Raw genomic sequence first — 16,968 nt, forward strand, 5'->3', positions numbered from 1 at the left:
GGCGGACACCAAAACGCTGCTTGCAGCGTTTTGATGTCCGTCTGACGAAACTGAGCCAAGCGGATCCGTCCTGACTTACAATGTAAGTCAATGGGGACGGATCTGTTTTCACTGACACAATATGGTGCAACTGAAAACTGATCCGCCTCCCATTGACTTTCAATGTAAGTCAAAACGGATCAGTTTGCATTATCATGATTTTTATTTTTTATTCATGGTAATGCAAACGGATCCGTTCTGAACGGATACAAGTGTTTGCATTATTGGTTCAGATCCGTCTGTGCAGATACCGGACGGATCCGCACCTAACGCAGGTGTGAAAGTAATCTAAGTCACAACAATAGACAATCACAGTCTGCTTAAACTAATAACAAATTAAATGTTACCATGTTTTTATTGAACACACCATGTAAACATTCACAATGCAGGTGGAAAGAGTATGTGAGCCCCTAGACCAGGCATGTCCAAACTGCGGCCCTCCAGCTGTTCCAAAACTACAACTCCCAGCATGCCTGGATAGCTTACAGCTATTAGGGCATGCTGGGAGTTGTAGTTTTGCAACAGCTGGAGGGCCGCAGTTTGGACATGCCTGCCCTAGACTAATGACATCTCCAAGAGCTAATTGGAGTGAGGTGTCAGCCAACTGGAGTCCAATCAATGAGATGAGATTGGAGGTGTTGGTTACAGCTGCCCTGCCCTATAAAAAACACACACCGGTTCTGGATTTGCTTTTCACAAGAAGCATTGCCTGATGTGAATGATGCCTCACACAAAAGAGCTCTCAGAAGACCTACGATTAAGAATTGTTGACTTGCATAAAGCCTTGCTGTTCATCAGTCCACGGTAAGACAAATTGTCTATAAATGGAGAAAGTTCAGCACTGCTGAACATCCCTGTTAGCGAATCTATGATACGTAAAACACTAAACAAGAATGGATTTCATGGGAGGATACCACAGAGGAAGCCACTGCTGTCCCAAAAAAACATTTCTGCACGTTTACAGTTTGCACAAGAGCACCTGGATGTTCCATAGCAGTACTGGCAAAATATTCTGTGGACAGATGAAACCAAAGTTGAGTTGTTTGGAAGAAACACACACTATGTGTGGAGAAAAAGACGCACAGCACACCAACATCAAAACCTCATCCCAACTGTGAAGTATGGTGGTGGGGGCATCATGGTTTGGGTCTGCTTTGCTGCGTCAGGGGCTGGACGGATTGCTATCATCGAAGGAAAAATGAATTCCCAAGTTTATCAAGAAATTTTGCAGGAGAACTTAAGGCCATCTTTCCACCAGCTGAAGCTCAACAGAAGATGGGTGTTGCAACAGGACAACGACCCAAAGCATAGAAGTAAATCAACAACAGAATGGCTTAAACAGAAGAAAATACGCCTTCTGGAGTGGTCCAGTCAGAGTCCTGACCTCAACCCGATTGAGATGCTGTGGCATGACCTCAAGAAAGCGATTCACACCAGACATCCCAAGAATATTGCTGAACTGAAACAGTTCTGTAAAGAGGAATGGTCAAGAATTACTCCTGACCGTTGTGCACGTCTGATCTGCAACTACATGAAACGTTTGGTTGAAGTTATTGCTGCCAAAGGAGGTTCAACCAGTTATTAAATCCAAGGGTTCACATACATTTTCCACCTGCACTGTGATTGTCTATTGTTGTCACTTAGATGAACATTAGATCACATTTTAAGCAATTTGTGCAGAAATCCATATCATTCCAAAGGGTTCACATACTTTTTCTTGCAACTGTATATTGTGATTATCTTTCTGACCCAGAGAAGAAAGTTAGCATGTTATTTGTGTTGAAAAATTAATGCCACAAAATTTATAACGTAAAAACCCAGTGCCAGCATTGCTGTTTTTTCACCATCCCCCAAAAAGAGTTAATAAAAGTTCATCAGTAAGTTATGTGTACCCCAGAAGCCCTCTTACATCGGTAGAAAAATAGCTCTTGGAATGTGACAATGAAAAAAAAAAAAAAATTGCTTGGTCACTAAAGCCCACAACAGGCTGGTGACTAAGGGTTTAACCCAGAATATCTCAGGAGGTCCAGTCCTTTTGGAGCACAGTGCTAACTCCCATTTTATGATAATACAGGCTTATCAGGTCTGAGACTTCCAGACTTCTAGTTGCCAGTTGGGTCATTATCTTTTATCTTCAGCAGGATTGTTTCTGACCGGCCTCACCTGGGCATGTGGTAGGCAGGCTCATTCTTTTTCTGACAACATGCATCAGTCTTTCTTTAGTGTATATGTTCACAGCATGCTTTTTGGACTACAACCTGCTCCTACCTTATAGTTTTGTTTTAAAACTTTTTTTATTGTTTTATCATCAATAAGAACACACTCATTGACACTCGGATGTACATGACATAAAACTGAGGCACGGATACCATATGTCGTAATGCGTATCAGAGATAATAAACATAATGGACATACTCCACATTCCAGTAACATATCCAAGTATAAGCACGGAAACTGCTCCTACCTTATAGGGTTGTTCTCTAGTCTCCCCGGATCATCTCTTTCTTCTTCTTTGGTTCCTATTTCTAGTACTTCCAGCATACCGTTCAGCGTTCCTCTAAAGCCACACATGGAGGTGCTATCTGCAGCGCTCCTATCCCAGGTGGCCTGCTTCTTTACATTCTCTTCAAGGAGGGGCTCTTATCCCATGCAGGACCCGTTCTCCAGGATCCCTACTGGATATTCCTTTTTTTGGCTTTGGTTCTTCCTCATATTCATCTTGCTAGTACATGGAGAGGTTCTTCTTCCTATTCTTCCTATTCCAGGTTTATATATTTTTTTTTTTTCCAACAGTGGGGTTGATCCTGGTATTTTACCCCTGGCAGGGAAGACCGACTGGGCCACCTTGTGATTCCTCCACTGCTTTTCGAAATCTAAACTGCGATCCTTTCTCTGCTTGGTAGCCTGTGTGTTACAGTAGGTCTCTTCCATTCAATAGGTACCTGTAGCGGCAGCCTGTTTGGCTCGCATTCATAAGGCTCTTGCACACAACTGCATGTATTTTGTGGTCCGCAAATCGCTGACCCACTAAACATGTATACAGTCCATGTGACATTCGCATTTTGTGTAGACCAATTAACTTCAGTGGGTTTGCATTTTGCGGACAAGAATAGGAAATGCTCTATCTTTGCGGAACAGCCATACTGATGTGGAAAGCACACGGGACATTTATATTTTCGCATTCGAATGTCCATTCCACAAATTGTAGAACATGTCCTATACTTCGCTGCAAAATGCGGGACCGCAACACAATGTGTATGTCACATAGACTGTAACCGTGTTTTGCAGGTCTGTGATTTGCGGACCGCAAAATACATACGGTCGTGTGCATGAGGCTTTAGGATCTACTCTGTGTTCTGTTCTTTTCTCTCCAAGACCTCCTGGTCTCCCACCCTTCTTCACCAGGACTTCTTTGGAAAGTCCCACGGTTATGTATCTCCAGTGGCACGGGCAAGAAAGCAGGATTTTTGCTATTCACCTGTAAAATCATTTTTTTAAATAGGTTCATTGAGGGGACACCTCCCATTCTGTTGTTTTAACAATTTTTTTGGGGATGGATTCCACTGTTTGTGGTTCTGAACCATCTTGAGTGTTTTTCTTGGGTTTATGGTTGTTGTTATTATTATTTATTTGAGAGCATCATTAATTCTGTGGTGCTGTACGTCGAAGAGGGGATATATATAATATAAAACAACACAATTAATATGTTTTGTGATGCAACCCCTTTTAATCTTGCCTACTAGTGGCAGCAGCTATGCCCACCGTTTCCTGTGTCCCCCAATAAACATAGCGAGAAAAGGATTTTTACAGGTGAATCACAAAAAAACATTTTAACATTCCAACATAACTTTTGTTTTCTATAATTTATGTCCTTATTCCATATAAGACTTGAAATAAAGACTCACTCAAGTCTGTATCTGCCAGACTGGTCAAGTAAGCTGGCATGACCATCTGAACTGCTTTGACAAAGCCAAAACATTTTAGTGATTTGTACCCAATATATTTATATAATATTTGAATCCAATAAAGCACTTGGACCAGAGTCTTATCCATTTTGTCATAAGAGAATGCTATAGTTACTGCAGATTTCTAACCTGAAGGGTAGATACAGACTGTGACAAGCGACCTCCCTAGTCAACTGTTAGCATTGAGACATAGCTGTGGTTCACCTGATTAAAACACATTTTTTTCTTCTGTTGAACTGAGACTCCGTTCCTGAGTTATGATACTTTTTATTGATATGCAGATTAAGTCTTTGTGTCAATAAGGGAATTACCATTGCGTTTGTTGCACCCAAGCTCCACTTATTTCTATGGCCAGCACCTCCCTTGCTGTTTTGCCAATGCCTGGCCCTGTCAATCAAAGCAGGGTCTGGCCACAGAAATGAGGGGAGCTTGGGTGCAACAATAGACATGGTGATGGCCTGATTGCACCAAAGGCTTAATGTGCATGAAAAACTGCACTTTAACGTCTACCGTAGTAGACATTGATGTTATGACGCAAGGAGTGACAGGGGATGAAGACTTGCATAGGAAACACCAATATTAAGATATGTCCCCCAAGTGTTTTTTTTTTTTTTTTTTTTCCAACTCGTTATCTAATTTGAGAAACTCTGCAGACTTTTACAGATTCTAGGGGGAGCGGCAAAGAAGGAAAGAAGAAGAGGCTGCTATTGGATGCTTGTGACATTAAGGTGAGTATTGCATAGTTGTATTTTAATGCAGATTTTTTTTTAAATGCATTTTATTTGCATAAATCAATAGTTCCAGATGAATGTAAGAAACGTTGTAATATATCTTATGAGAGAAAAATGCCACTTTCTCCCCCTCCGAAACTAACATTCTCTGCTAAGTCCATCTTAAATTAAGCTCACTGACAGATCAGATTACATGCTGCCATACAAACCTGGGAGAGGGAGAAGGAGTGAGCTTCTAGAGGGAGAAAAAAAGGCATTTATTTTCTGATAAGATATATTACAATGTTTCTTATAGTCACATGTACTATTGGTTTATGTAAAGCTTATTGAAACAGCAGTTCCCATTGAAAATCTGTGTACAGGGGAAATGCTTGAGGTTCTTGATCACACAAAGCCACCTGTCATCCAATTAGCTAAGTAAAGCTATAGATACAATCTCCAGCAGTCAGGGATGTTGCATATTCATCAGGATCTGTAAAAGTATTTAGGAAAATTAAGCATAAGCAGCATATTTTACATAGTTTTGCCTCCTGGATCCTTTAACCCCTCCTTACACAATATTATCAACCTATTATAGAGTGTTTATTAAAGCAACGCTCTTGGCCACATGTATAACAAACATACATAACTCCTATCTGATTTCTTTCAAAATGGCCACCCTCATCTCAGACTTCTGCATGCAGAGTTCTGTAGAAAAGTCTAAGGCCTCTTGCACACAAACATTTTTTTTCCGTTTACGTTCCATTTTTGGCGTTCCGTATATGGACCTTATACCTATACATACCTCCTTTCCACTGCCCTTAGATGGGCACAACGACTACATCATTGGCTGTGGTCTATCTGAGGTCATAAGAAGTGTAAGGTTGTCTTAGACTTTCCTACATCACTCTGCATGGGGAAGTCTTAGATGGTGATGGCCATCTTAAAAGGAATCCAAAAGAGTACCAGAACAGAGGAACATATGGAACCAGGTTTCCTGGCTGTACATGTGTGCTAGTTTTGAACTAGAGGGTCATGTTAAAATGAAAATAATACATTTAATCACATCGTTCAAGTTTATAGATCATATCTGGAGCAGTTTAGTGTCTTTAAAGGGGCATTCCAGCACATTAAATATGCAGCCCCATGGCCATGGAGCATAACGGAGCCTCCTAAGCAGGTGTGAACATAGCCTAATAGAGACAGCATCTCAATCACCTGGACTGTAAATTGATGTAACTGCTGATAGCTTACTATGTAATACAAATTCATTATAGTGTAATTTGCATGTGTTGTAAAGTGGAGGTTTAGTTTAGTTTGTGTCCTCCAGAGACGAGCTGCAGGATACCCCACTGGTGGAAGCCCCTGAAACTCTTTATTACCATGAAGGAACCCCAGTGAAAATACTTGTTAGCCCTGTGGAAAAGTGTTGTGCCCCTATGTTCTTCAAGAGCTAAGAGGCTCTTGGATTTTCTATTAGATGGAGTAGAATCCAATAAGACATGTTCAAGTGGAAGTGAAAAGACAATTTATTTTCTGTGTATTTCTAGAAATGTTGACAAATAGCCACTAGAGGGAGCTCAGCAATCACATAGGACTTGTCAATGACCATTCATAATCATTTTATGCATACAATTTTACATTTCTGTACAACAATCACACAAAGAAATCTTTATTATTCCATATTGATGAAAGTAAGACTAAGGGATATTTATATATTTGACAGGCCTTGCGAGAAAGCCTGGAGCAGAGTTTACGTCTGCGTCATGGCAGCAAGGATAGCTCTGCTGATGAGTGTGACTCCATTGAAGAAGAAATTGAAGATGAAACTCAAGAAGAGCCCAAAACTTTAACCTCCATGAAGTCAAGGCATTATGATACTGAACACAAACGACTGCTTCCAGGGGACTTGGTTGTACTAGAATTTAATGGAAATGGTAATAAGCGTACTCAACTTGATTTTTATCCATGGGCTGGTCATGATTAACATCTCGCTGAAGGAGATGTCTATTGCAGTATTAAAGGGGTTTTCTGAGAGGTTTTTTTTGCTGATGACCCATACCCCTCGGTGGGGTGTCCGCAGCCTTCTCTCTGCTCACCAAGCACAGCACCGTATCATGTGACCGGTGACGTCACATGGTTTAGGAAAAGCTGGGGAAGGCCTCGACACTACTGCTACTTCCGCTGCTTTCTCAAGCAGCTGATCGGCAGGGTCCCAGGTTTTGGACCCCCACTGATCAGATACTGATGACCTCTCCTCTGGAATAAAAAAAACTCTTGGAAAACCCCTTTAAATCTTCTATGATCAGTGATTCCATGGTTCCTGCCATTCCAAAATACGGCAGGTCTCCTCTAAAGAGTTTTTCCAGGATTATGGGTCTTATTTTGTTACCTAGCCTTTGGAGTGTGCGGTAACTTTTGAGAACCATACACTGACCTGCTCCCTGCTGCTGCATTCTGGCACCTTGACTGTATTCAGCGATCTTCCAATCCCCAGCCCCTACTTCTTGATATGGTATAGCAAATAGTGGACAAAAAGAAGAGAAAGGCGCTCATAGGGTGAATAAGTAACACATTTTGAGGAGGTAAGTTCTAGACTTGACAGCGGCGAATCAATGGATGTCGTATATCTGGACTTCTCCAAAGCATTTGACGCTGTACCACATAAAAGGTTAGTATATAAAATGTGAATGCTCGGACTGGGAGAAAACATCTGTATGTGGGTAAGTAACTGGCTCAGTGATAGAAAACAGAGGGTGGTTATTAACGGTACACACTCAGATTGGGTCACTGTCACTAGTGGGGTAACTGAGGGGTCAGTATTGGGCCCTATTCTCTTCAATATATTTATTAATGATCTTGTAGAAGGCTTGCATAGTAAAGTATCAATTTTCGCAGATGACACTAAACTGTGTAAAGTAATTTACACTGATGAGGACAGTATACTACTACAGAGGGATCTGGATAGACTGGAGGCTTGGGCAGATAAGTGGCAGATGGGGTTTAACACTGATAAATGTAAAGTTATGCACATGGGAAGGAAAAATGCAAGTCAACCGTACATACTAAATGGTAAAACACTCGGTAACACTGACATGGAAAAGGATCTAGGAATTTTAATAAACAGCAAACTAAGCTGCAAAAACCAGTGTCAGGCAGCTGCTGCCAAGGCCAACAAGATAATGGGTTGCATCAGAAGGGGCATAGATTCCCGTGATAAGAACATAGTCCTACCACTTTACAAATCGCTAGTCAGACCACACATGGAGTACTGTGTACAGTTCTGGGCTCCTGTAAACAAGGCAGACATAGCAGAGCTGGAGAAGGTCCAGAGGAGGGCAACTAAAGTAATAACTGGAATGGGGCAACTACAGTACCCTGAAAGATTATCAAAATTAGAGTTATTCACTTTAGAAAAAAGACGACTGAGGGGAGATCTAATTAATATGTATAAATATATCAAGGGTCAGTACAGAGATCTCTTCCATCAGCTATTTATCCCCAGGACTGTGACTGTGACGAGGGGACATCCTCTGCGCCTGGAGGAAAGAAGGTTTGTACACAAACATAGAAAAGGATTCTTTACGGTAAGAGCAGTGAGAATATGGAACTCTCTGCCTGAGGAGGTGGTGATGGTGAGTACAATAAAGGAATTCAAGAGGGGCCTGGACGTATTTCTGGAGCTTAATAATATTACAGGCTATAGCTACTAGAGAGAGGTCTTCCTCTGGATCAACTTGCGGGATAACAGGCCGAACTGGATGGACAAATGTCTTTTTTCGGCCTTATGTACTATGTTACTATGTATTTTTTCCTTCGTACAGGAGCGATAGTTTTGCTCACCTTCACCTATTCAGGTTGCATCAGATTGGGTGCAACCACAATGAAGGCTTGGGTGAAGATGGTTATTGGTTGGTGCAGCCGGACTTGTCCAAACACCTTAGGCAGGAGCCAAGGACGCCACTTAGGTAAAGACAGGATATACTGTAAAATCGCTAGATCATAGAGATCAAGCAGACTTATGGACGGTACAAGACGCAATATCACAACCAGGTGTCAAAGTGGATATCAGTTTATTCAAAGACGACGCGTTTCGGGGTTCAAGACCCCTTTGTCAAGTGTGGAGAGTCACAGCATAGGCAAGGACGCAGCCGCTGCTTGTCAGCACGTGGGCGTCTTGTTTGCTGTTTTCCCATAATACAACAAACAAGACGCTTCACGTGCTGACAAGCAGCAACTGCGTCCTTGCCTATGCTGTGACTCTCCAGACTTGACAAAGGGGTCTTGCACCCCAAAATGTGTCGTCTTTGAATAAATTGTTATCCACTTTGACACCTGGTTGTGATATTGCGCCTTGTACCGTCCATAAGTCTGCTTGATCTCTATGAGCTAGCGTTTTCACAGTATCTTGATAGGGTATGGATGGGGTTACTTTCATCTATGCAGCCAATAGCTGGCCTCCATTAGTGAGATGTCTCCAAACTTTGTCACTTCTAGGTCACATACTACTTGAGGTCACATCACTGCTGAGGCCAGTCATTTGGTGCAGAGGTACTTGTGACACTGTATTTGCCCCCGCCAGATGTAAACAGAATGGGGGCCAGAAAATCACTGAACGGAGTGGTGGGGAGCAGGTCTATATAATTTTTTCCAGTTCATCCCTCATGACAGCACAACAGGAGGATGCTCCCCTTTGACCTTTTGAGGACAGGAAACAGAGGTTAAAAAGGTCCCGCCCATCTCCACTCACCAGTGTTGTTCCGGTCTTGTTCCTGGAATGACGCAAAGAGGTTCCCTGCTCTATGGTTGAAGAGATTCTACAATAACTTTTAGGGCCTAAGGCTGGCACTAGGATCGGGGGGTGTCGGGCCTGCCCTTCCAGGCCTCGACTAGCCTTGCTTAAACCTCTCGGGGTAGAGGTCCCTTAGCAGCCCTGGACCCACTTGGCGGTGTATGGCTTGCTGCCTGACTCTGTGGAGTCCAAGCCTCTGATGGCATGGGTTCGATCGTTGGGTTCATCCTCATCCTTCCTACCCTATAAGTGGCCGTGCCAGTACCTCTTATGCGAAGGTCCCCCGGCTTGCTCCTAACCCTTATGAAGTGGGTAATGCAGCTGGGGCTTACATCACTATAGATGGCTTTGGGTTTATGGAGCTTAGATCCGCTGTTGCTAACCCTGCCTCTGTGCATGTGCAGTTCAGCAGGATCGTGCCTCAGTGCGCCTGAAAAGTCGGCAGCTGGAATGGGGCCTTTTCTGCTCTCCTTACCAACGCTCTGTATGCAGGTGTTGGCAGAAGCTGCATGGCAATATTGGTGCTTGCTTTAGAGGCACATACTCCAAGATAGGTAAGTAAACCAGACATGTGTTTAATCAACTGGATTGCCTCAACAGTTCTAATTACTTGAATTAAGGACCCGTGGGTGAATCTAAATAGGAACTTGTGAATCACTCCTCCAAATGGGGTTTACAAAGGTTTATATCAAATCAATTGAAGAGTCTCTCGAGCTGATTTGTATTAGTTTGAGCCAGTTTGTCTCATTGTCAGAAAGCATTTATCTGTCCTCAATTGTGACGAGCAATACTCTGACATCACTTCTGTTGGTGTCAGATGCACTGCTCGCTGCGCACCTACCTTAGCACAAAAGATCAGCCCTAGTCGGTTCTCTGACAGCACAAAAACATTAACAATAACTGTGCTTGGTTGAGACATAAGGGTACTATCGGGTGCGGCCACCGCATTTATACATGTTGCAATTACATACAAATGGGTTCCTCGATATATTCCACGGCCACACATAACACTTTTGATTTAAAACAATATGTCAATTGCAACACTAGTTATGTGGTGTATGCAGTCCTCAATATGTTGGCTGTACCACTAAGAGCTTAAAAGTAAGAATATGCAAACACTTTTCTTATATTCCACATACAAAAGTCAGAAATGTTTCAGCGGTCAGTCTTCATTTTGCGGTTTCACATTAGGGCAACACTGCAGGATTCCAGGTTCAAGCTTTGGAAAGGGTTTACCCCCCCCCCCCCCCCCAGAGGTGGGGATTATAAGCGTAAACTTCTCAACAGGGAATCCTATTGGATTTTTTATATGGGTTCCCGTGTTCCAACAGGATTAAACCGTAAACACGACTTAATCCTGCATTACTGATTCCTTTCCATAATGTAGTTTAGATTTAATATGTACCTTCAACGCATCCAACTTTTTATTTTAATTTTCATCTGTATTTGGCATTCGAACAAGGGGTGTGACTTTGTGCTCATTCCTGTCGATCGCAATCACCTGTGATCGTAGTCAGTCAGCAACAAAATTGTCATGAGTAAGGATCAGTATCGGAGTATCCAAAACGCGTAGACTTGTTTGCTATGTTGGATTTTTAATGTCCTTGTATGTATTAGAATAAAGAACGTCATATTTTTGGGAAGCTGGATCTTTTCTTCATTTTTCAAGTTTGTATTACTGCAATTGGGATATTTTACCAACTTTCAGCGATGCAATTCTCATATAAATGTCACTGGATCCTCGAGAGCTTGGACAGTGAATCCACAGTAAGTATTATGCTGCTGCTTATCAGGGAGCATTGGTCCGCTTGTGCAGGATGCCGTAGTGCCGGCACTGGCGGGAGGTCCGAACACGAGCACAGATCTCATGGGCTGTAAAATTTTGCCACGTATGTATAGTGTGTGTAAGAGCATCTTCACACACACCGGACCTGAGACACCAGACTGGTAAGCAGCAGCATAACTTACTGTGGATTCACTGTCCAAGCTCTTGAGGATCCAGTGACATTTATATGAGAATTGCGTGGCTGCAAGTTGGTAGAATATCCCAGCTACAGTATGTCTGTGGATGCCGCTCTACCCACTGTGCCATCCAGCGTTCTGGTTGCTGGCGTTCCCTTCATACTGCAGTCTTTATGACCCTGCCAAGTGTTCCTTTAGTGCAAGCTTACCACTGGGCCCTTTGAGGCCAGTGCACACGCTTCTAAATCCTTCCCCAACTAATGGCTGTGGGTCCCTGGGTACTTAAGGCACCCTCTACAGGAAGAGGGTGTCTGATCTTTAGGATTTCTCAGAACCAACAGAGGTGTTTGGAGGTTTAGTGTTTCTGCAATTCTCTTGCATTTATCTATTTAGCTCCTGCCAAATACTCAGCCTTCCCTGCTTGTGTCTCCAGCACTACACTGCCCACCAGTCTATTCCGTGTCCATCTCTGCCACCAGTGTGCTGTCTGTATATCAGCAACAAGCATATTGGCTTAAGTTACTGTTCACACTACTCCTGCGGTGTTGGTGCATTTTCAGAATTCTGACTTTCTGGTGCTTCTATCAGTGTCTTTGACCTCAGTAGATCAGCTGACAACTATACTGGGACTATTTCAAGAGGTAGTAGTCTGGTTGCTCCCCTGCAGTGAAGCCCAGATCGCTGTACAGGGGTTAAAGGGTGAATACCAGGAGAGTGCCAGAATAACACCCTTAAGCCTCATGGACCGTGTGATACCGGCCTGGATTTCTTCTGAGTGCAGGAGCGCACAGTGTCATTGGTTGCTATGACGCCGTGCGCTTCCTGCTGCTGCCGCAGTCCAGTAATACACTGGTATAGATCATACAAGTGTATCACAGTACAGCGGTGGTGGCCGGACGTGTGCATGAGGCTTTAGGGCTATCATAAAGCCATACCAGTTAGTTCCCACAGTGGATCCACACTCACTGATCCGTTACACTGCTCATTTGAGGTTCTTGCCCTTCATCAGTCAGACTAGGGTACTGGTTACCTGGATGAGATGTGGCTCTGGAGAGTAGGGAGGCGCTGGTTCTTATTGAAGATCTCTGCCTTGATAACCAGTATCCCCCCACCTCCCAGAGCGGCATCAGAGAGGTCTAGCACCCATACACTGCTCTGCAATGATGAGGGGCATCTGTCTACAGATAGGCGTCTCTTCGGTTTGGTGGGTACTCTTCCTTCTGGAGGAGATTGAATTGCAGATCTTTTTCCATGGAGCATTTCTTGTAAGTCTCTACACACCACTAGTCCACCTCCCTTCATGGCTTTTGTATTGTTCTTACCATGTTGGAGCATATGTACTGTTTATTGGAAAACCATTTTCCTCAGTCTCATGTATATATTTATCTCAATGTCCACTCTGACCTCATCTATCTTTAGATATGTGTGGGTACCAATGCAGGCTAGCGCAGCCCTCTTCAAACAGCACTTCATTTTATCTCAGACCTTTGACATTCTCTGAATATTTTTTGTTCTCTCTGAGAGCTTGATAGAAAATATCATTTTGATGGCATCCTGCATATGTTTGCAGTTCAAATCCAGTCCTTGAAATAGCAGCACAATGTCACATTACAATGTCACATACTTTTTTTGTGGAGTTTACCTGGATAATTGGTCTTGGTAGGCAAACAAAATTCTTTACTGTTTTACTTTTTTTAATTTTTTTATAATCACCTATTTTTCATTGTCACATTGTAACTTTATGCATGTCTTATTTTTTTAAAGCTATTGAAAAAAAGGATGGGAGAGTTTTGTCTGCAAAACGGAGAGAGAGTGCTGACCTTTATATTCCTATGAAGCCTGTGATGGTGAAAAGTAAAATGCAGAAGAGCTCGCCTAGACAAGAGGAGCAATGCACACCACGTATGACTGACATACAGATTTATTTCCTGCTACATAGTAATAGTTTCATAGAAGTCATTTATACCCCAAAACCTGTCGTGCATTTGCTTTCTTTAGCTTGCTATGGTGACATTTTTCTTTTGCTGTTTATCACCATTTTCTAGTAGCAATCAAATGCACATTGCAGTGATCAAAAACTGCAGGAATCGTTGGCTTTGAGCATGGTTCTGTATATTGGGAAACATGTGTTGTCATGTTATCTCCAGCAGTGTCATTATTTATTTCATCCACAATTTACTCTAAAGGTGCCCAGTCACACCAACCAGCCAACTATCTAATATGGGGGTGTCCCGACTCTCTGACCATCTATTATGGGCGTGTCCTGTCTCCGGCCATCTAATATAGGGGTGTCCTGACTCTCTGACCATCTAATATGGGGGTGTCTTGACTCTCCGACCATCTAATATGGGGGTGTCCTGACTCTCCGGCCATCTAATATGGGGGTGTCCTGACTCTCCGGCCATCTAATATGTGGGTGTCCTGACTCTCCGACCATCTAATATGTGGGTGTCCTGACTCTCCGACCATCTAATATGGGGGTGTCCCAACTCTCCGACCATCTAATATGAGGCAGTCCTGACTCTCCGGCCATCTAATATGGGAGTGTTCTGACTCTCTGCCCATCTAATATAGGGTGCCCTAACTCTCCGACCATCTAATATGGGGGTGTCCCAACTCTCCGGCCATCTAATATGAGGCAGTCCTGAGTTTCTGACCATCTAATATGAGTGTGTCCTGACTCTCTGGCCATGAAATATGGGCGTGTCCCGACTCTGGCCATGAAATATGGGCGTGTCCTGACTCTCCCGCCATCTAATATGGGGGTGTCCTGACTTTCCGGCCATCTAATATTTGGGTGTCTTGACTCTCCGGCCATCTAATATGGGGGTGTCCTGACTCTCCAACCATCTAATATGGGGGTGTCCCGACTCTCTGACCATCTAATATGGGAGTGTCCTGACTCTCTAGCTATCTAATATGGGGGTGTCCCAACTCTCTGACCATCTAATATGAGGCAGTCCTGACTTTCCGGCCATCTAATATGGGGGTGTCCTGACTCTCTGACCATCTAATATGGGGGTGTCCTGACTCTCTGACCATCTAATATGGGGGTGTCCTGACTCTCTGACCATCTCTAATATGGGGGTGTCCTGACTCTTCGACCATCTCTAATATGGGGGTGTCCTGACTCTTCGACCATCTAGTAGAAAGAATAATGATGCTGTTGTATCTCAACGTTACTGATCCTTTGTTCGCATGGGAGTTCAGCTGCCGCCACAGAAGTCTAGTGGCAGCTTAATCCCCTTTTTCCATTGGGTACATATGTACCAAAGTCACTAACAACATGCTAACTGCCAAAGCCTCCTTTTTCTTGACTTGTCCCTTGGCTTTGACACCATCCAACACTCCCTTCTATTATAAACTGTCGCATCTGTTGGTGTCACAGACTTGTCCCCTCCTGGATCACCTCATACCTCTCAGACCAGACATTTAGTGTCTCCGACTCGCACATCACCTCCTCATCTCATCCCCTCTCTATTGGTGTCCCTCAAGACTCTGTCCTAGGACCCCCGTTTTTCCTAAGGGTACTTTCACACTAGCGTTATTATTTTCCGGTATTGAAATTTGGTAAAGGGTCTCAATACCGGGGGAAAAAAACGCATCAGTTTTGTCCTAATGCATTCTGAATTGAAAGCAATCCATTCAGTATGCATCAGGATGTCTTCTGTTCCGTCACTTGTACGGTATTTGACCAGACAAAATACAGCAGATTGCTGCATTTGACCCGGTAAAATACCTCATTAATTTCCATAGAGATGTATTAATGCTGGATCCGGTACCAAGTGTTCCGGGAAATTGACGCATCGCCAGATCCGGTTTTCCAGTTTGCGCATGTGCCTGGATATAAGAGGAGCGTGTTTCGCTTTTGACCTTTTGAAAAAAAAATGGAATACTGGATCCGTTATTCTGGATGATACCGGATGAGACGATTCGATATTTCACCGGATCAGTCTATCGAATCTGGAAAAAAAAGGATTTCAGTTTGAATACTGTTTGCCGGATCCGGCAAGCAGCCCCGGCAACTGAACTGCCTGCCGGATTCTAACAATGCTAGTGTAAAAGTACCCTAACCTACTCCTTCTGCCTGGGACAGCTCATAGAGTCCCTTAGCTTTCAGTATCAATTCTATGCTGACGATGCACAAGTTTACCTCTCTGTTCCAGACTTCACTTCCTTGCTATACAGTATCCCACAATGCCCATCTGCTATATCTTCCATTTTTCCTCATGCTTTCTGAAACCTAACATGGAGAAAACAGAATTTTTCATCTTTAACCCATCTCACTCAGCCCCCCTCCAACATACCTATTTATCAGTCAATGGCTGCACATTTTCCTTGGTTCCACAAGGCCATTTAATCACAGAGCCAAGCCCTTACCACCTCCTACTGCCTTCAGCTCAAAAATATCCCTTGGATCTGTACATTCCTTGACCAGGAGTCTTCAAAAATGCTTGTACATGCTCTTAGCATATCCAGCCTAGACTACTGTAACATCCTCCTCTGTTGCTCCTCCACCACTAACCCAGCTCTCCCCTCATTACCCCTGTGTCTCTTCTCTCTGCCAATCCCTTCACTGGCTCCCCATTTCCCAGAGAATCCACTACAAAACACTATAACATACAAGGCCGGCCACAACCTGTCCCTTTCATACATCTGTGACCTGATCTCCCAGGTACCTTCCCACATGCAAGCTTTGGTCCTCACAAGACCTCCTTCTCTACTTCTCTTATCTGCTCCTCCTACAATCGCCTCCAAGATTTCTCCTGTGCATCCCCTATACTGTATTTTCCTGCATATCAGATACTCAACTACCATGGAAAGCCTTCAAAAGACACCTGAAGACCCACTTCTTCAGACAAAACAACAAACTACAGTACCCCTGCTGCCACAATACTGCCATATGACCAGCTTTACCTTTCCCCCATCCCTTGTAGATTGTAGGTCCTCGCAGGTAGGGGCCTCTTTCCTTCTGTACCAGTTGGTAACTTGTCTTGTTCATGCTTATTATGTATGTACATATAGACATGTATGAATGGTTCTTTAATAATAACGTTTACGCTCAGCCGAGCATGCATGTGTATGGGAAGGGTGGGGTTAGGAGGTATAGCTCTCTAATCTAGTAGTTCTGTAGGTGAACCTGCATTATAATTTGCATCAAACATGCACGGAAATAAGTTTGCCAACACGGTCGTCAGCGATCCTTCGTCTCTGTAGTTCTTGCTTAGTGCCGGCCTGCAGCAGGGGCTGTCTCTCTGTGTTTTCTCCACTGCATAATTACTGATTGACTTAGTCCTAAACTAGTGTGGCACCTGCATAACAAGTACTCCCCTGCAAAATGCTGTGCTGTCCAGCAGATGTGTTTCCCCTAGTAACTTTGAGCAGGTTGGACAGTTTTCCACCCTCACAGTAAAAGTTTCTGGTCAGGCTGCTGTGTTCCCGAGACCCGAGACCAGGCTCCAGGGTACGCGGATTTGGAAAGTCAGTCTTTTACACGTTT

At 43.6% G+C, this 16,968-nt stretch overlaps 1 protein-coding gene across 2 annotated transcripts in view; it reads left to right on the forward strand.

The window, feature by feature from the left end:
• Positions 1–16,968, forward strand: part of LOC122945692 (katanin interacting protein) — a 205,555-nt gene that overhangs the window by 22,552 nt on the left and 166,035 nt on the right. The window contains exons 7-9 of one of the 2 annotated variants that reach the window (XM_044304839.1): positions 4,658–4,732; positions 6,441–6,651; positions 13,233–13,370. In XM_044304839.1, coding sequence (XP_044160774.1) covers positions 4,658–4,732; positions 6,441–6,651; positions 13,233–13,370 — 424 coding nt within the window. The remainder of the gene's footprint in view (positions 1–4,657; positions 4,733–6,440; positions 6,652–13,232; positions 13,371–16,968) is intronic. The other variant, XM_044304840.1, reaches the window with a different exon arrangement.

This window comes from Bufo gargarizans, chromosome 8, assembly GCF_014858855.1.
Source record: "Bufo gargarizans isolate SCDJY-AF-19 chromosome 8, ASM1485885v1, whole genome shotgun sequence".
NCBI classification, from domain to species: Eukaryota; Metazoa; Chordata; class Amphibia; order Anura; family Bufonidae; genus Bufo; species Bufo gargarizans.